This window comes from Sebastes umbrosus, chromosome 12 (genome assembly GCF_015220745.1).
Source record: "Sebastes umbrosus isolate fSebUmb1 chromosome 12, fSebUmb1.pri, whole genome shotgun sequence".
Taxonomy (NCBI): Eukaryota; Metazoa; Chordata; class Actinopteri; order Perciformes; family Sebastidae; genus Sebastes; species Sebastes umbrosus.
The window spans coordinates 32,951,497-32,971,649 of NC_051280.1; the positions used below are offsets into that span (position 1 = coordinate 32,951,497).

At 40.2% G+C, this 20,153-nt stretch overlaps 2 protein-coding genes across 3 annotated transcripts; both read right to left on the reverse strand.

Annotated features, from left to right (window-relative positions):
• Positions 1 to 338: 338 nt before the first annotated feature.
• LOC119498438 lies at positions 339 to 8,540 on the reverse strand. The gene is made up of 3 exons (XM_037787359.1): positions 8,387 to 8,540; positions 6,085 to 6,258; positions 339 to 4,477 (listed from the first exon to the last, which is right to left on the reverse strand). Exons 2-3 carry the CDS (start codon positions 6,182 to 6,184, stop codon positions 1,044 to 1,046), a joined length of 3,534 nt encoding a protein of 1,177 aa, XP_037643287.1. The 5' UTR covers positions 6,185 to 6,258; positions 8,387 to 8,540; the 3' UTR covers positions 339 to 1,043.
• LOC119498437 lies at positions 3,970 to 19,186 on the reverse strand. 2 transcript variants are annotated; one of them, XR_005209118.1, is made up of 4 exons: positions 18,752 to 19,186; positions 15,855 to 16,028; positions 10,623 to 14,215; positions 3,970 to 3,980 (listed from the first exon to the last, which is right to left on the reverse strand). XR_005209118.1 is itself a non-coding variant. In XM_037787358.1 (3 exons), exons 2-3 carry the CDS (start codon positions 15,931 to 15,933, stop codon positions 10,731 to 10,733), a joined length of 3,564 nt encoding a protein of 1,187 aa, XP_037643286.1. In that variant the 5' UTR covers positions 15,934 to 16,028; positions 18,752 to 19,186; the 3' UTR covers positions 10,189 to 10,730. The 2 variants fall into 2 exon arrangements, 1 of the variants encoding a protein (XP_037643286.1); XM_037787358.1 differs by lacking the exon at positions 3,970 to 3,980 and having other exon boundaries at positions 10,189 to 14,215.
• Between the last annotated feature and the right edge of the window lie 967 nt (positions 19,187 to 20,153).

The following is a 20,153-nucleotide window of genomic DNA, read 5'->3' on the forward strand; positions in this document are numbered from 1 at the left end:
TTGTTTATTAGTTAATGATTTCTCCATCTTTCAGTGGGAGCCACCACATTACCCCACAGAACAATTAAATGTATGTCAGTACACATCAGTATCAGGAATGATTAAAATGATTCATGCATTCAAATCTCAGACAAAATAAACTTAATAGATAATGTTAAAATAAGCAGGAAGCTGATAACCCAGTGCAAAAACAAATATGAACAATGTTAACTGGGTGCAATTGAAATATATTTAAACCTTTATGTAAAAAATACAAAATAAAAGAAGTTATTATTGTTGAGTGGAGCTTTACGAGCTTTTTACAATCAATGAACAGGTGTCTCAGCTTCTGATTTCGTCAAATTCGTTCTTCTGATTTAAATGCACTTTCCAGTAACATTTTCCTTATTCATTGTTTATCATGTAATAACTTCTCCATTACTCAGTAAAAGCCACCTTATTACTACAGGACAAGAATAACATAATTCAATACACATCAATATAATAAGTAATTAACATAAATCACATTCATTTTCAAATCTCAAAGAAAATAAAGTGAAGAGCATAAAAATGAAACTTAAAAACTTAACAAGAAGCAGATATTCATGTTTAAAAACCTGTATAGACCTTTTTACTGTTTGTAAACAATAACGACGTCTGTAAGTGTGCACACACAGTTTGGCAATGGAGATATGGTGGAGTGCAATAGACCGTCAAGCTATGCAAGGACAATAACCACCAAAGATCGCGAATGCAACCTAAACAAATTGACTTTCCAGGTCTGTGTGCCATTAGTGAGAAAGTAGAAGACTTTAGCAAATAGCCCAATGTTCAGTGGCCTGATATATACACGTATTTGTTTGAGAAACCAGCGTGTAAGTTTACACCAGCAAGAAATTACAAGCATACAAGTCAGTAGATGCTTCCAACTACGTTATCTGTGGTGAAATACCATGACATAGACTCCGATTTTTGAGTTTATTGAGTTTCAAAATGGGCGATACAAATAGGAGTATTTTTTTGATCGTGTCCTAGTTATAGTATTTCAATTGGAAACCTGAAATTTAGGAGTTCACACATCCCAGTGCAAATTTTCTTCGTATGTCTCTCAGGTACCTAACTCGAAGATTCCAGCCTAACTTGGCCTCAGATTCCTCTCTCTCAATCAGCATATCAAAGTACTCTAGAGTGGAGAGAGGATCTGGCTTCAGTGTTCTCTCTTTAAGTCTGTTTAAACACTCAGCAGAGCTCTCCATCAGATTTACCACCTCAGCGTGCAAACGACAATATTCAGCCCTCAGTTTTTCAACCAACGCCTCATCAGGTTTCTTAGCCTCTGAAGGTTGTAGGTACTTTTCTTTCAGCTCTTTCACCGTACGTTTTTCTTTAACCTCCTCATACTCCCACCTGTACTTTTGAGATCCAGTACCAGAAATATCTACTTTAACAGGCATTGTGAAGGCGACTTCAAACTCAAAGTTCTCATTTCTGTTGATGTCTTCCTTATGACGTTGAAGTATTTCAGTTGTCTCTTTAAGCTCCTCAAGCCGAGCTAACCCAACTTTAACCTGCTCCTGTAAATTCTCATATGAATCCTTGAGCTGCTTTCTTTCACTGAGGACCTTCTTTGTCATTGTCAAGCTTTTGGTTTCTATGATATTCAAAGCAACAACGAACCTCTTCATGCCTTTTGTCCCCATGTTCCAAAACATCTGATCAAAGTCTTCATCTTCATCACTCATGTTGTCTGCTGCAGATGATTTGTTGTCTGCAAACAACACTGAATTGTTGAATTTGAAGTGAATTGGCAGCCCGCCTTTTGTTTTAGGACATGGGACACCTGAAGCATTGATTGCCTCTAGAACTGGTGGTTGCTGGCCGTCTGCAAGTGTCACCAGAATCTGGATGTTTTCTGCCACATCTTTGCCAAAGACTGAGAGCACAGAATCAAACACACATTTCAGTGATGGTGTGAGTCGTGCTAAAGCAGCCGGAGCTACAAAACACACAGCGTCAATGTCACTAACGCCGTGCTCAGCAGAGAAGAGATTACGCAGATGTTCAATGATCTCCTCGTCTTCTTCTATGTCTCTTGTACCTTCAAACCCTGGAGTGTCCACAATGGTCAGTGAGTGATCTATTTTAAAACCATCCTGGTGGTTGATCTTGTACACAGTGACTTCAGAGGTCTGGCTTTCAGCTTGTGATCTCAGTTGATCCTCATCAATTAATTTGAATCTGAAAGTGTCCTCCCACTCCACACCAACGATGTAGTTGATCATTCCATTGATCAGAGTGGACTTTCCTGATCGGGTCGCTCCGAAAAGCACAATAGTGCGATTTTGCCTCGTGCTTTCTTTGCCAAAGTTAAACCTCCTGCATCCATCGATGTCCATATCTTCTTCTGTCAGAGTCAGTTGATAAACTGAGGGTGATTCGTGATTCATCCTTTTGCTTGTACTTTTGAGGAATTCTGTGAGTGTAAGTGTTGTTGTGCAGACATTAACAGTGATGCTCTCTTTGCTTCTGCCGTCTACACCACAATCACATCGGACCCTGACGACATATTCTGTCTCTGACTGAAGCCCTGAAATGATCGCCTTTTCAGCTCTTGACATCATTTGGCTCCATTGGAGATCTTCCTCTTTCACCCTGTTGTCCTTTACGGCGTACTCCACGATGTAGCTCAAGATGTGGACATCTTGTCCAAGCTCAGCAGGTTTCTCCCAGCTAACTGATATCTCACTTGAGTTTGGTTCAACTTGAGGTTTTCCAGGAGGGCTGCAAGGTAAGGTTTTAATGGAACCACTGACTTCATTGGCTGGCCCAACCCAACCTGCTGAGGTCACTGCTCTGCATCTGAACATATACTCTGTGTTAGGACTCAGATCGCTCACTGTGACTTCCTCAGCTGTTGATGCTGTCTTCTGTTTCCATCCATCCTCTCCAGTGACACAGTACTCAACAGAGTAGGAGGTGATGTTCTCTGCTCCAAATCTGGGTGTAGAAATCTTCAGTGTCACACTGTTGTGGTTTATATCACCTACTGTTACCGTTTCAGGCTTTGAAGGCGGCTCAAAGTTCTCATTGTCTGGAAAGCCGTCTTTATAAAGGTAGATGCTTGAACCTTTCTGTGTCTCATTTGTTAATCCCACTGTCAAGAACTTAATGTTCTTGTTCTCCTTGTTGGCCTCTGCAAAGTCACTGAAGAGCTTTGCTTTATTCCTCATCACACCTGCTACTTCTTTTGAGGCGTACCATTGTTCCTTCTCTACATCCTGAGTGCGTGGATCTTGAGGGTCGTCTGGTGTTTGTTTTAAGTAGTTTGATAAAGTTGAGAGGTATGGTTCAGCACTTCCCAGCGAGGTGAAAACAAAACACACAGCATGCTCTGCACTGAGAATTTCTTCATGAAGACCATTTTCAGATGGAACGATTTTGGCGTTTTTCATCATGTTGGTGAAAGACTTCAATGTGTTGACTTCTTTCTTTTTACAGTCCATCCACTCGTTCAGGTTTTTGCTGTTGAAAGGAGAAGAGCATCTCTTCTTCAAGATCTCAGCGAGCACAGCCTCCTCTTCTCCTCCTCCTCGGATTAATGGAAGTTTCTTAGCCAAGGTTCCTTGGAGTTCCAGTCTGAACTCAGAACACATCTCTTTAAAAGTTTTAATCTTTTCGCCAATCTGTGGAAACTTCTGTGCAGTGGTGGTTTTTAATGCATCATTGCACCTCATTTCCAGCTCACTGAAGTCCTCCAGGACACGCTGGGATTCTTGAACTAATCTTATACTTATCTGACGTACGAGTTTAGCAGCAGAAGAATCTAAAGTTGTCAGTGGCAACAGCCAGACTTTCATCGGTACGGCGTTTTCTCCGTTGGCTCCCAGCAATTTTGGCAGACTTTGGTAGACTTCCACTGCATCCTGAAAGGATGTCGGAGGTTTCTGAAGGGAAAAGTCTCCAAAGAATCTGCAGGAGAATTTCTCAACATTTTCTTTGTCCTTGTCTTCCATTTTCAGAGAACCTTCACCCTCTATCGCAAAGCAAGGAATCTTCTTGATCATGACTTTCAAGTTGCCCTGAATGTCTTGATGATCTTCCTTTTCAGACACCTCACGGTCAAAGACAAAGAAGGCTTGTGCCCCATAAAGGATACCAGTGACTACATGTGTTGCTAATCCTTTATCAAAGACATATGGATGCTTCACATTGCCTCTTCCAAGATGATTCATCGACAGTTCCTGGAACTTTGTGGTAGCTTTGTAATTCAGTGTTACTCTGGCCTGATTTTTGGAAGTCTTACTATCGTTCAGGTATTTTGCCGATCCTCCAACCTCAACCAGTCCACCTAAGAAACTTGCTTTCAGAGAGGCTTCAACATTTAGTGCTGAAGATTTATCTGCAATTGATTCAGATGCAACTATCTCAAAGTCATTGCTAGGTTTTGGTCTGTCACTAATGTTTCTCATCAGATCATCATGGTCCCACAGTGTCATTCCTGAAAAAGAAGAAGTGAAAATCAGGTTCAGCGTCCAGAACCAGCTAGACAGGAGAAGGTGTTGTTATGTCATACCAGACAGATTAGATAATCATACATATTAAATTGAAGGTGAATGTCTCATCATCCTGCTCACCATACTTGAAAATTGTGGAATTGTTTCTTCAGTTATATAATTCCTCATAGAGGGTGTATGATAATAAAGAGAGCCCTTCTTCCTTACCAGATAAAAGAGGTGGATACGTTTCATGATGTTGACTATTATCATTACTGTTATAAGGGATCACTGTTGTTGCTGAACCGCAGTGCGGCGCAGTGCGGCGGGGATGTGCCAATCACACTTTTGGATATTGGTTATTTCTTATTTGTAAGAGTTTCTCCAGAATATCCAGGACATTGTGTCAGGAATAGGGGTGGAACGGTTCGTGAATTTGACCCGAACCGTTTGTTTCAGGACGTTCAGTTCGGTCCGCGACATCCTTTCGGTTCGCCGTTATACCCAAACAGCTGTTTATGTCTACTACTCGCACGCGCAGAACAGAAACTCTGGAGAGTGAGTTTTACCAGGAATGTTTGCAGCGCTGTAGCGCCCAGTAGCTCATGATAGTCGAGTTAAACTGACAACGATTTCAGTCAAACTGCACGCTGACACTGTTCAACTGAAGTCAGGTTTATATGTGGTCACTTGAAACATTTAATTACAACGGCATCACCCGAATGTGTCGATTAGCGGAGTGAAACAAAAGCTGACTGGACGGAGAGTCCGTTCCCCCGCAGCGTTCAGACATCCTCCCACTGCAAATTCACATTTGCCAAAATAATATCTAATGCTATAAGAGTGTTTATCGCTGCATATACGACCTCACTCCATCATAAACAATACAGAATTAAAGTATATGGTCAAAGAGCGTGAGCCTTCATGTGTGAATGTTAGTCTGTTGTGCTGGCCCTGTAGAAACTATAAACTATAAACTAGCAGAAGCAGCAGTTGAGGATTTACCAACAACCTTAAGATGGAACATTACATTTACATTACAGACATTTGGGATTTTATTTTTGTAATTTTTTTTTCTTATTGACAATATGTCAGTATTTGGGTGCCTTAACTGTTATAGTAAGAATTATGACCAATGAGCCGCTGTTGAATGAGTGGGAGATAAAAAGCTTAGTTTTTTTAGCATAGTTCTGGTTGAGCTTATGCTCCAATGTATGGCCTTAGTTTAAAAAAATAAAAATAACAAAGCTGCATTTTTTTGTTTGCACTAATTGCTGTAGAAGACCTATTCTTTCAATTAAGATTTGTAAATGAAGAAGTGTTTATGTTCTTTATGTAAGCCATACTTTTGTTAAGGCAAAAATATGTTTACTTATTTTTTCCAAATAAATGAAAAGCATGTTGAAATCAGAACATGACCTCCTCGCCGTAACATAAACCGACCTGAATCGAAAACCGTTATATGAACCGAACCGTGAATTTTGTGAACCGTTCCACCCCTAGTCAGGAAACAGATGTTGTTGATGACTTGACGTGAAACATTGTTGAATATAAATTGAAATACTGAATTATGGTTGTGAAGCATAAAGTAACTTTACATGTAAGTCCTTACCAGGGACGAGTGAGTCTTCGCGGCAGTCGTATAACATCCCGAGGCTGAAAGGCCGGCCTAGCGCTGCCACCTCCATCATCCCGCTGGCTTTAGAGGCCATCGCTCAGTCTGAACTGGACAAAGTGAACAGCAGTTCACTTTTCTGACTCTTCTGCTGTCCAACCCGTCATCTGTCTGAGTGATATAAAAATATTTATCACACAGAGACACAAAAACTACTCAAAAGAGATTCAAAACGACTATCATAATTTCATGTTTTCTTAACAGTAAAATAACTATTAACTAAATTTTAATTAATTATCAATTTACCATTTATAAATGATGGTTATTATAAAGTGTCACCCACAATCCTCTGCGCAGTGGATATATGAGCAAGAGGGTCAAAGTAGTATGTAACTGATTGTTTGCATACTGCATGTAACAGTATGCACTTTGTAAGGGCAGCTGCAGTATGTACTAAAAGTAAAAAGAAAAAGTATGGAAGCCTTCATCTGTGCTGCTGCTGTCAGGATTAAAACCTGTACAATACTTTCCTCTAGTGGCTGCTACAACACACTGCTTCAAACACCACCATCTTCTACAACTGTTGCTGCTGCTTGTCAAGTTACATGCAACAGGAAGTTGGTACAGGCTGAGTGAGCTGAAAGGCCTCAAGTCCACAGATCTTTTCATGTTGTTGTTGTCAGGTTAATGTCAGTTGATAAGAAATGTTACTTGTTGTTCAGTATCTTATAGTGGGGCCGCTAAGCTGAAATATTCTTAACAGTTGTGCATTTTGCAATAAAAGCAACAAATTTGGTGCAGATGTAGGTTTATATGTTACGAAAAGATATAGATATCGGGGCGCTGCCAATTTGGCCCCTGAGGGACATGGCAGCCATTTTCCAAGATGGCCGCCAAATAGGCGCATACAATTTCAAAATGTTGCAGAAAACTGATTTTATGACTCTTGATTATTTCCAAGATATGTTCAAGTTGATTAGGTCAGATTTCAGAATATCACAGGCATGATTTTATTACCTCTTTATTTTTTAAGGTACTTTTTAAAAGCTAATAACCTGAGAAAAACAGGAAAACCCAATAAAAGGAGCAAGGTCACTTCTGGATCAATTGATTATTAGCATTATTAGTATTATTAGACTGCAAATCAGTCACATGTTATGATGAATAATAGTAGAGACAGGACTGTACTAAAGCCCCTTTGCATGCTTTCAGATGATTGGTGTGAATGCATAGTGCAAACGTCGGGGAGCGCATGGACACATGCATGGGGTGTATTACTGTGAGATCGCTGTCACACACTTTTTAACGTTACGTTAATGAACTGACAAAGAGTACACAGAGTCAGATACAGGTACAGCAGTTTTAACAGTTTTTTACCTGTTAATCAGGGAAAATATCGGTGCTGACGTGCTTCTATACATGACCTTAAATACAGATCAATAAGATCACTTCCTGAACAGATTTCACCATCAGCAGATGGATTTATTAGTAGTTTAGCTTTTGAAATCATGCTAAAATTACACACATACATATATATGTGTATATATATATATATACACACACATATATACACATATATATGTTATCACGGCTAGTTAGCGATACAACCCAAAGTTCTACCAAAGTTCAGCATCGCTTTAACTGTGATTAGAAGTAACTGGCAACCAAGAAATGTATCCAGCAATATCTGTCAATATTACTGCGAATGAAAAGATAAATACACCGATAGAAGCTGAAGAGCTTGCCGTTCTACATGTGTAATTTAAAGGTTGTCATTCTACCATGAAGGCATGGGGGTGAAGTTTGACCCTGAAGTGACCTTGCTCCTTTTATTGGGTTTTCACATTTTGTCAGGTTAAAAGCTTTTAAAAAGTACCCTTAAAAAATTAAGACGTAAAAAAAGAAATCATGCCTGTGATCTTCTGACATCTGATCTAACCAGCTTGAACACACCGTGGAAATCACCGAGAGTCATAAAATCAGTTTTCTGCAACATTTTGGAATATTTAGCGCCTATTTGGCAGCAACTTTGGAAAAAGGCTGCCACGTCCCTCGCCAACGCCCCGATATCTATATCTTTTCATGACATATAAATCTACATCTGTGTCACATTTGTTGATTTTAACGTAAAATGCACAATTGTTATGCTTAACTACCCCACTATTAAGAACTAGACGGTATAAAATAGTACATTTTTATTTGTATGGCCCCCAAAAATGCCAAGTCATCATCTGGTTTGACTAAATTTGACCAAACATTTAGTGTAGTGTATTTTAGCGTTGTAGGACAGTGTACTCACCAGTGTTTGGCAGAGATTCTGCTGCTTTGTTGACAAAAACTTGATGGATTCAGTTGAATTTGTCTTCAGACTTGTCTCGACCGCAGCACTGCAGTCTCTGAGACTGACTTTCACTTTCATCAGAGGAAATGTGACGTAGAAGCTCTCCTCTTTCAGTGATGCTCCACATCTCAGGAGGGGGGGGCTTCCTTTCCATGATAAGAGATTTGCTCTTCCCTCACCGTTGGTACGGCGCAGAGCCCTGCAGAGGCAGCAGGTAAAATATCTCCCCAAAAAGAGTGCATAGTATCGGGTTCCATATGTGCCAAACTTATGTCACTTCTATTTGTCTATGTAATAATAATGTCTGTCTATGTCGTCTGACCATGAGACAAAACATTTGTCTGTCAATTCAACTTTAAACTGCACTGAGACACACACACACACACACACACACACACACACACACACACACACACACACACAAACACACACACACACCTGCTTCCAAACATTATTGTTTAAACGGAGGTGTAGAATTTATATGTTAAATACCCCGAGGTTAAAGGGGCTATAAATGTCTTCTCTGCTGAAGAATGTTGTTAATTGTAATTTTCTATGTCAGTAATACGCCCAGGAGAGGGTCTATTAGTTTAAAAAGGGGGTCATCTTGACCTGCTGAAGTCAGTCTTGTCTTGGTTTGGTTACAGAGAAGGTAATATTCAGTGAACTCACAGATTACATTTTGGATTGTTTTCTATTTTTTGCCTGTTTCTGAATGGAAAAGTATGGAGTTATTGAGGAACTCAATTTTCAGTGCTATTTGATGTTTTTGTACATAGCTTATTTTCTATTTTTTCACCTTTTGTAAATATTGGCGCTGCTTGCACTTTGGGAGGCCGGCATAATAAAAGGGACTAATACAATGTTTTTCGACTACGCCAGTGTTTTCATGTTGTACGGAGTTTTGAAGTAGAATCCCGCGACATATGGTGTCAGAAGTGGGATGGCTAGTCGGAAGGACATAACCACACGGGAGCGCACGGGACTGCGTTCCCAACGGCAAGGGCGGTCAGAGGAGGGCGCGGCAGCCAGGGTGGACCCGGCTGGGGAGACAGATCATACTACGACGTCCTCAGAGGAGGATGAGGAGGGGGGCAGGTACGGAGCAGATCTCATAGCACCTGCAGCTCATCATCATCAGGGGGGCCAAAGGAAGAACTACTGACAGGGATGAGAGACTTCTGTCATCTTGTTGCACTCCCTGTTGACTGACTGTACTGTCATGAATGTCGCCCTGCTGGGTCGACGACACGTTGTGAAGACATTCATAACAACACATTCAGAGGACACGTTGTGACGACATTCATAACAACACAGTCAGACGACACGTTGTGACGACTTAGAAACAAGTGCATTGTGGCGAGAACCAACACCAACATAATTTTGGTGCCCACATTATAATTAATATATATTGATAATTCTCTTAACATTAATATAATTGATATTAATATTATCTTTAATGTTTGCTAATAACCAGACCAGCTAAGACCTGTGTCTCCAACAGATGTTGAGTAGAAGAAAAAAGTAGCAGAAAATGGAAATACTCAAATAATGTACAAGTACCTCAGAACTGTACTTCAGTACACTAGTTGAGTAAATGTACTCAGTTACTCTCCAGCGCTGCTGTAGGATGGATTGAAGTGAATGTCAGCAGTGTAACGAGTAACCTGGAAGGTCCCGGAAGAGAAAATGTAGCTGCAGAAGGTAAAGAAGGCCACACGGACACATTAAAGGTCAACAGACAACACTTGAGGCAATAATAACATTTCTTGATTGTTTATTAGTTAATGATTTCTCCATCTTTCAGTGGGAGCCACCACATTACCCCACAGAACAATAAAATGTATGTCAGTACACATCAGTATCAGAAATGATTAAAATGATTCATGCATTCAAATCTCAGACAAAATAAACTTAATAGATAATGTTAAAATAAGCAGGAAGCTGAAAACCCAGTGCAAAAGAAATATGAACAATGTTAACTGGGTGCAATTGAAATAAATTTAAACCTTTATGTAAAAAATAGAAAATAAAACAAGTTATTATTGTTGAGTGGAGCTTTACAAGCTTTTTACAATCAATGAACAGGTGTCTCAGCCTCTGAGACTTTCAGGTACTTTTCTTTGTTCTTTAAGTTCATTTTACTCAAATTTGTTCTTCTGATTTAAATGTACTTTCCAGTAACATTTTATACGAAGACATTTAGTGTCAGTATCGAGAGTCTGTCCGGTTTTGTTCTTTGTGTATTATCTGTGTCAGAATGGATCTCCCCTTTGACATGATAGTATCTGTTTGAGTCTAGTTATGGTATTTTCATTGGAAACCTGAAGTATAGATCTTCGAAAAGTGCTCTAAACACTGGCTTTCTTTCAAGTTTTCTTCGTATGTCTCTCAGGTACCAAGCTCGATGATTCCAGCCTAACTTTGCCTCAGATTCCTCTCCCTCAATCAGCATGTCAATGTACCCTCGAGTGGAGAGAGGATCTGACTTCAGTGTTCTCTCTTTAAGTCTGTTTAAACACTCAGCAGAGCTCTCCAACAGTTTCACCACCTCATCCTTCACACGATAATATTCAGCCTCCAGTTCTACAACCAACGGCCAAGCAGGTGTCTTAGCCTCTGAAGGTCGTAGGTACTTTTCTTTCAGCTTTTTCACCGTGCGTTTTTGTTTAACCTCCTCATTCTCCCACCTGTACTTTTGAGATCCAGTACCAGAAATATATACTTTAACAGGCATTGTGAAGGTGACTTCAAACTCAAAGTTCTGATTTCTGTTGATCTCTGCCTCACAACGTTGAAGTATTGCAGCTGTCTCACTTATCTCTTCAAGCCTAGCTAACCCAACTTTAACCTGCTTCTGAAAGTTCTCATATGTATTCTCGAGCTGCTTTCTTTCACTGAGGACCTCCTTTGTCATTGTCAAGCTTTTGGTTTCTATGACATTCAAAGCAACAAAGAACCTCTTCATGCTTCTTGTCCCCATGTTCCAACACATCTGTTCAAAGCCCCCATCTTCATCTTCATCACTCATGTTGTCTGCTGCAGATGATTTGTTGTCTGCAAACAACGCAGAATCGTTGAATTTGAAGTGAATTGGCGGCCCGCCTTTTGTTTTAGGACATGGGACACCTGAAGCATTGATTGCCTCTAGAACTGGTGGTTGCTGGCCATCTGCAAGTGTCACCAGAATCCGGATGTTTTCCGCCACATCTTCGCCAAAGACTGAGGGCACAGATTCCAACATATATTTCTGTGATGGTGTGAGTTGTGCTAAAGCAGCCAGAGCTACAAAACACACAGCGTCAATGTCACTGACGCCGTGCTCAGCAGAGAAGAGATTACGCAGATGTTCAATGATCTCCTCGTCTCTTTCTATGTCTCTTGTATCTCCAAACCCTGGAGTGTCCACAATGGTCAGTGAGTGATCTATTTTAAAACCATCCTGGTGGTTGATCTGGTACACAGTGACTTCAGAGGTCTGGCTTTCAGCTTGTGATCTCAGTTGATCCTCATCAATTAATTGAAATCTGAAAGTGTCCTCCCACTCCACACCAACGATGTAGTTGATCATTCCATTTATCAGAGTGGACTTTCCTGATCCGGTCGCTCCAAAAAGCACAATAGTGCGATTTTGCCTCGTGCTTTCTTTGCCAAAGTTAAACCTCCGGCATCCATCGATGTCCATATCTTCTTCTGTCAGAGTCAGTTGATAAACTGAGGGTGATTCAGGGTTCATCATTTCACTTGTACTTTTGAGGAACTCTGTGAGTGTAAATGTTGTTGTGCAGACATTGACAGTGATGCTCTCTTTGCTTCTGCCGTCTACACCACAATCACATCGGACTCTGACGACATATTCTGTCTCTGAATGAAGCCCTGAAATGATCGCCTTTTCAGCTCTTGACATCATTTGGCTCCATTGGAGATCTTCCTCTTTCACCCTGTTATCCTTTACGGCGTACTCCACGATGTAGCTCAGGATGTGGACATCTTGTCCAAGCTCAGCAGGTTTTCCCCAGCTAACTGATATCTCACTTGAGTTTGGTTCAACTTGAGGTTTTCCAGGAGGGCTGCAAGGGAAGGTTTTAATGGAACCACTGACTTCTTTGGCTGGCCCAACCCAACCTGCTGAGGTCACTGCTCTGCATCTGAACATATACTCTGTCTTAGGACTCAGATCGCTCACTGAGACTTCTTCAGCTGTTGATGCTGTCTTCTGTTTCCATCCATCCTCTCCAGTGACACAGTACTCAACAGAGTAGGAGGTGATGTTCTCTGCTCCAAATCTGGGTGGAGAAATCTTCAGTGTCACACTGTTGTGGTTTATATCACCTACTGTTACCGTTTCAGGCTTTGAAGGCGGCTCAAAGTTCTCATTGTCTGGAAAGCCGTCTTTATAAAGGTAGATGCTTGAACCTTTCTGTGTCTCATTTGTTAATCCCACTGTCAAGAACTTAATGTTGTTGTTCTCCTTGTTGGCCTCTGCAAAGTCACTGAAGAGCTTTGCTTTATGCCTCATCACATCTGCTACTTCTTTTGAGGCGTACCATTGTTTCTTCTCTACATCCTGAGTGCGTGGATCTTGAGGGTCGTCTAGTGTTTGTTTTAAGTAGTTTGATAAAGTTGAGAGGTATGGTTCAGCACTTCCCAGCGAGGTGAAAACAAAACACACAGCATGCTCTGCACTGAAACGTTCTTCATGAAGACCATTTTCAGATGGAACGATCTTGGTGTTTTTCATCATGTTGGTGAAAGACTTCAAAATGCAGACTTCTCTCTCTTTACAGTCCATCCACTCGTTCAGGTTTTTGCTGTTGAAAGGAGAATAGCATCTCTTCTTCAAGATCTCAGCGAGCACAGCCTCCTCTTCTCCTCCTCCTCGGATTAATGGAAGTCTCTTTGCCAAGGTTCCTTGAAGTTCCAGTCTGAACTCAGAGCACATCTCTTTAAAAATTGTAATCTTTTTGCCAATCTGTGGGAACTTCTGTGCAGTGGTGGTTTTTAATGCATCATTGCACCTCATTTCCAGCTCACTGAAGTCCTCCAGGACATGCTGGGATTCTTGAACTAATGTTATACTTATCTGACGTACGAGTTTAGCAGCAGAAGAATCTAAAGTTGTCAGTGGCAACAGCCAGACTTTCATCGGTACGGCGTTTTCTCCGTTGGCTCCCAGCAATTTTGGCAGACTTTGGTAGACTTCCACTGCATCCTGAAAGGATGTCGGAGGTTTCTGAAGGGAGAAGTCTCCAAAGAATCTGCAGGAGAATTCATCAACATTTTCTCTCTCCTTATTTTCCATTTTCAGCGAACCTTCACCCTCTATCGCAAGGTTGGGAATGTTCTTGATCATGACTTTCAAGTTACCCTGAATGTCTTGATGATCTTCCTTTTCAGACACCTCACGGTCAAAGACAAAGAAGGCTTGTGCCCCATAAAGGATACCAGTGACTACATGTGTTGCTAATCCTTTATCAAAGACATACGGATGTTTCACATTGTCTCTTCCAAGATGATCCATCGACAGTTCCTGGAACTTTGTGGTAGCTTTGTAATTCAGTGTTACTCTGGCCTGATTTTTGGAAGTCTTATGATCGTTCAGGTATTTTGCCGATCCTCCAACCTCAACCAGTCCACTGAAGAAACTTGCTTTCAGAGAAGCTTCAACATTTAGTGCTTTAGATTTATCTGCAATTGATTCAGATGCAACTATCTCAAAGTCACTATAGGTCTGTGGTATGTCGCTAATTTTTCTCTTCAGATCATCATGGTCCCACAGTGTCATTCCTGAAAAAGAAGAAGTGAAAATCAAGTTCAGCGTCCAGAACCAGCTAGACAGGAGAAGGTGTTGTTATGTCATACAAGACAGATTAGATACTCATACAAATTAAATTGAAGGTGAATGTCTCATCATCCTGCTCACCATACTTGAAAATTGTGGAATTGTTTCTTCAGTTATATACTTCCTCCGAGAGGGTGTATGATAATGAAGAGAGCCCTTCTTCCTTACCAGATAAAAGAGGTGGATACGTTTCATGATGTTGACTATTGTCATTACTGTTATAAGGCATCATTGTTGTTGCTGAACCGCAGTGCGGCGCAGTGCGGCGGGGATGTGCCAAACACACTTTTGGATATTGGTTATTTCTTATTTCTAAGAGTTTCTCCAGAATATCCAGGACATTGTGTCAGGAATAGGGGTGGAACGGTTCGTGAATTTGACCCGAACCGTTTGTTTCAGGACGTTCAGTTCGGTCCGCGAAATCCTTTCGGTTCGCCGTTATACACAAACAGCTGTTTTTGTCTACTACTCGCACGCGCAGAACAGAAACTCTGGAGAGTGAGTTTTACCCGGAAAGTTTTGGCAGCGCACCAGGAATGTTTGCAGCGCTGTAGCGCCCAGTAGCTCATGATAGTCGAGTTAAACTGACAACGATTTGTGTCAAACTGCACGCTGACACTGTTCAACTGAAGTCAGGTTTATATGTGGACACTTGAAACATTTCATTACGACGGCATCACCCGAATGTGTCGATTAGCGGAGCGAAACAAAAGCTGACTGGACGGAGAGTCCGTTCCCCCGCAGCGTTCAGACATCCTCCCACTGCAAATTCACATTTGCCAAAGTAATATCTAATGCTATAAGAGTGTTTATCGCTGCATATACGACCTCACTCCATCATAAACAATACAGAATTAAAGTATATGGTCAAAGAGCGTGAGCCTTCATGTGTGAATGTTAGTCTGTTGTGCCGGACCTGTAGAAACTAAATATAAACTAGCAGAGGCAGCAGTTCAGGATTTACCAACAACCTTAAGATGGAACATTACATTTACATTACAGACATTTGGGATTTTATTTTTGTAATTTTTTTTTCTTATTGACAATATGTCAGTATTTGGGTGCCTTAACTGTTATAGTGAGAATTATGACCAATGAGCCGCTGTTGAATGAGTGGGAGATAAAAAGCTAAGTTTTTTAGCATAGTTCTGGTTGAGCTTATGCTCCAATGTATGGCCTTAGTTTAAAAAAATAAAAATAACAAAGCTGCATTTTTTTGTTTGCACTAATTACTGTAGAAGACCTATTCTTTCAATCAAGATTTGTAAATGAAGAAGTGTTTATGTTCTTTATGTAAGCCATACTTTTGTTAAGGCAAACATTTGTTTACTTATTTTTGCCAAATAAATGAAAAGCATGTTGAAATCAGAACATGACCTCCTCGCTGTAACATAAACCGACCTGAACCGAAAACCGTGACCCCAAAACCGTTATATGAACTGAACCGTGAATTTTGTGAACCGTTCCACCCCTAGTCAGGAAACAGATGTTGTTGATGACTTGACGTGAAACATTGTTGAATATAAATTGAAATACTGAATTATGGTTGTGAAGCATAAAGTAACTTTACATGTAAGTCCTTACCAGGGACGAGTGAGTCTTCACGGCAGTCGTATAACATCCCGAGGCTGAAAGGCCGGCCTAGCGCTGCCACCTCCATCATCCCACTGGCTTTAGAGGCCACCGCTCAGTCTGAACTGGACAAAATGAACAGCAGTTCACTTTTCTGACTCTTCTGCTGTCCAACCCGTCATCTGTCTGTGTGATATAAAAATATTTATCACACAGAGAAACAAAAACTACTCAAAAGAGATTCAAAACGACTATCATAATTTCATGTTTTCTTAACAGTAAAATAACTATTAACTAAATTTTAATTAATTATCAATTTACCATTTATAAATGATGGTTATTATAAAGTGTTACCCACAATCCTCTGCGCAGTGGATATATGAGCAAGAGGGTCAAAGTAGTATGTAACTGATTGTTTGCATACTGCATGTAACAGTATGCACTTTGTAAGGGCAGCTGCAGTATGTACTAAAAGTAAAAAGAAAAAGTATGGAAGCCTTTATCTGTGCTGCTGCTGTCAGGATTAAAACCTGTACAATACTTTCCTCTAGTGGCTGCTACAACACACTGCTTCAAACACCACCATCTTCTACTACTGCTACTTGTCAAGTTACATGCAACACGAAGTTGGTACAGGCTGAGTGAACTGAAAGGCCTCATGTCCACAGATCATTTCATGTTGTTGTTGTCAGGTTAATGTCAGATAATAAGAAATGTTATTTTGCAATAAAAGCAACAAATTTGGCACAGATGTAGGTTTATATGTTACGAAAAGATATGGATATCGGGGCGCCGCCAATTTGGCCCCTGAGGGACATGGCAGCCATTTTCCAAGATGGCTGCCAAATAGGTGCATAAAATTTAAAAATGTTGCAGAAAACTGATTTTATGACTCTTGATGATTTCCAAGATATGTTCAAGTTGATTAGGTCAGATTTCAGAAGATCACAGGCATGATTTTATTACCTCTTTATTTTTTAAGGTACTTTTTAAAAGCTAATAACCTGAGAAAAACAGGAAAACCCAATAAAAGGAGCAAGGTCACTTCTGGATCAATTGATTATTAGCATTATTAGTATTATTAGACTGCAAATCAGTCACATGTTATGATGAATAATAGTAGAGACAGGACTGTGCTAAAGCCCCTTAACACGCTTTCAGATGATTGGTGTGAATGCTTAGTGCAAACATCGGGGAGCGCATGGACACGTGCGTGGGGTGTATTACTGTGAGATCGCTGTCACACACTTTTTAACGTAAAGTTAATGAACTGACAAAGTACATAGAGTCAGATACAGGCACAGCAGTTTTAACAGTTTTTGACCTGTTAATCAGGGAAAATATCGGTGCTGACGTGCTTCTATACGTGACCTTACATAAAGATCAATAAGATCACTTCCTGAACAGATTTCACCATCAGCAGATGGATTTATTAAAAGTTTAGCTTTTGAAATCATGCTAAAATTACACACATACACATACATATATATATGTGTATATATATGTCTATATATATATGTCTATATATATAGACATATGTATATATAAGTGTATATATATGTGTGTGTATACTGTATATATATATATTTATATATATATATACACATTACACATACTGTATATATACACATATATATATATACACACATATATACACACATATATATGTATATATACAGTATGTGTGTATATACATATATATGTGTGTGTGTATATATACAGTATGTGTGTATATATGTATATGTATATAATATGTGTATATATATATTTATATATGTATATATGTGTATTTATATATGTGTATATATATATATGTATATATGTGTGTGTGTATATATATATATATATATATATACACACACACACATATATATATGTATATATGTGTGTATGTACATATATGTATATATAAACAAACTGCACCAGAGTCCACCTGTAAGCGGACCGAGACCCACCTTTTCAGGTGGAACAGAGTTCAGTTGTTTCGTCAGCACCAGAGTTTGAATGAGCTTTCAGACCAGCCCAAACAAACCGTAACTGGACAAATAGACCTGAGTTTGTTTTAACCGAACCGAACGGGTTGTGCATTAAAGTAACCTTAGCGACCTGTTTCGCTGGCAATGGGACTGAATGGAGAGAGAGAAAAAGCAGCAGAAGCAATTGATGATGATTTTCTCCTTTAGTTGGGCCGATATCACGGCTAGTTAGCGATACAACCCAAAGTTCTACCAAAGTTCAGTATCGCTTTAACTGTGATTAGAAGTTACTGGCAACCAAGAAATGTATCCAGCAATATCTGTCAATTTTACTGCTAATGAAAAGATAAATACACCGATGGAAAGCTGAAGATCTTGCCGTTCTAAATGTGTATTTTAAAGGTTGTCATTCTACCATGAAGGCATGGGGGTGAAGTTTGACCCTGAAGTGACCTTGCTCCTTTTATTGGGTTTTCACATTTTTCTCAGGTTAAAAGCTTTTAAAAAGTACCCTTAAAAAATTAGGACGTAAAAAAAAAATCATGCCTTTGATCTTCTGACATCTGATCTAACCAGCTTGAACACACCGTGGAAATCACAGAGTCATAAAATCAGCTTTCTGCAACATTTTGGAATATTTAGCGCCTATTTGGCGGCCATTTTGGAAAAAGGCTGCCACATCCCTCGCCAACGCCCCGATATCTATATCTTTTCATGACATATAAATCTACATCTGTGCCACATTTGTTGATTTTATCGTAAAATGCACAATTGTGATGCTTAACTGCCCCACTATTAAGAACTAGACAATATAAAATAGTACATTTTTATTTGTATAGCCCCTCTAAAAATGCCAAGTCATCATCTGGTTTGACTAAATTTGACCAAACATTTAGTGTAGTGTATTTTAGCGTTGTAGGACAGTGTACTCACCAGTGTTTGACAGAGATTCTGCTGCTTTGTTGACAAAAACTTGATGGATTCAGTTGAATTTGTCTTCAGACTTGTCTCGACCGCAGCACTGCAGTCTCTGAGACTGACTTTCACTTTCATCAGAGGAAATGTGACGTAGAAGCTCTCCTCTTTCAGTGATGCTCCACATCTCAGGAGGGAGGGGGCTTCCTTTCCATGATAAGAGATTTGCTCTTCCCTCACCGTGGTACGGCGCAGAGCCCTGCAGAGGCAGCAGGTAAAATATCTCCCCAAAAAGAGTGCATAGTATCGGGTTCCATATGTGCCAAACTTATGTCACGTCTATTTGTCTATGTAATAATAATGTCTGTCTATGTCGTCTGACCATGAGACATAACATTTGTCTGTAAATTCAACTTTAAACTGCACTGAGACACACACACACACACACAGACACACACCTCTGCTCCCTAACATTATTGATTAGACGGAGGTGTAGAATTTATATGTAAAATACCCCGAGGTTAAAGGGGCTATAAATGTCTTCTCTGCTGAAGAATGTTGTTAATTGTAATTTTCTATGTCAGTAATACGCCCAGGAGAGGGTCTATTAGTTTAAAAGGGGGTCATCTTGACCTGCTGAAGTCAGTCTTGTCTTGGTTTGGTTACAGAGAAGGTAACATTCAGTGAACTCACAGATTACATTTTGGATTGTTTTCTTTTTTTTGCCTGTTTCTGAATGGAAAAGTATGGAGTTATTGAGGAACTCAATTTTCAGTGCTATTTGATGTTTTTAAACATAGCTTATTTTCTATTTTTTCACCTTTTGTAAATATTGGCGCTGCTTGCACTTTGGGAGGCCGGCATAATAAAAGGGACTAATACAACGTTTTTCGACTACGCCAGTGTTTTCATGTTGTACGGAGTTTTGAAGTAGAAGCCCGCGACATATGGTGTCAGAAGTGGGATGGCTAGTCAGAAGGACATAACCACACGGGAGTGCACGGGACTGCGTTCCCAACGGCAAGGGCGGTCAGAGGAGGGCGCGGCAGCCAGGGTGGACCCGGCTGGGGAGACAGATCATACTACGACGTCCTCAGAGGAGGATGAGGAGGGCGGCAGGTACGGAGCAGATCTCATAGCACCTGCAGCTCCATCATCAACAGGGGGGCCAGAGGAAGAACTACTGACAGTGATGAGAGACTTCTGTCATCTTGTTGCACTCCCTGTTGACTGACTGTACTGTCATGAATGTCATTCTGCTGGGTCGACGACACGCTGTGACAACATTCATAACAACACAGTCAGACGACACGTTGTGACGACTTAGAATAAAGTGCATTGTGGCAAGAACTTTTGGAGCCCACATTATAATTAATATATATTGATAATTCTATTAACATTAATGTAATTGATATTAATA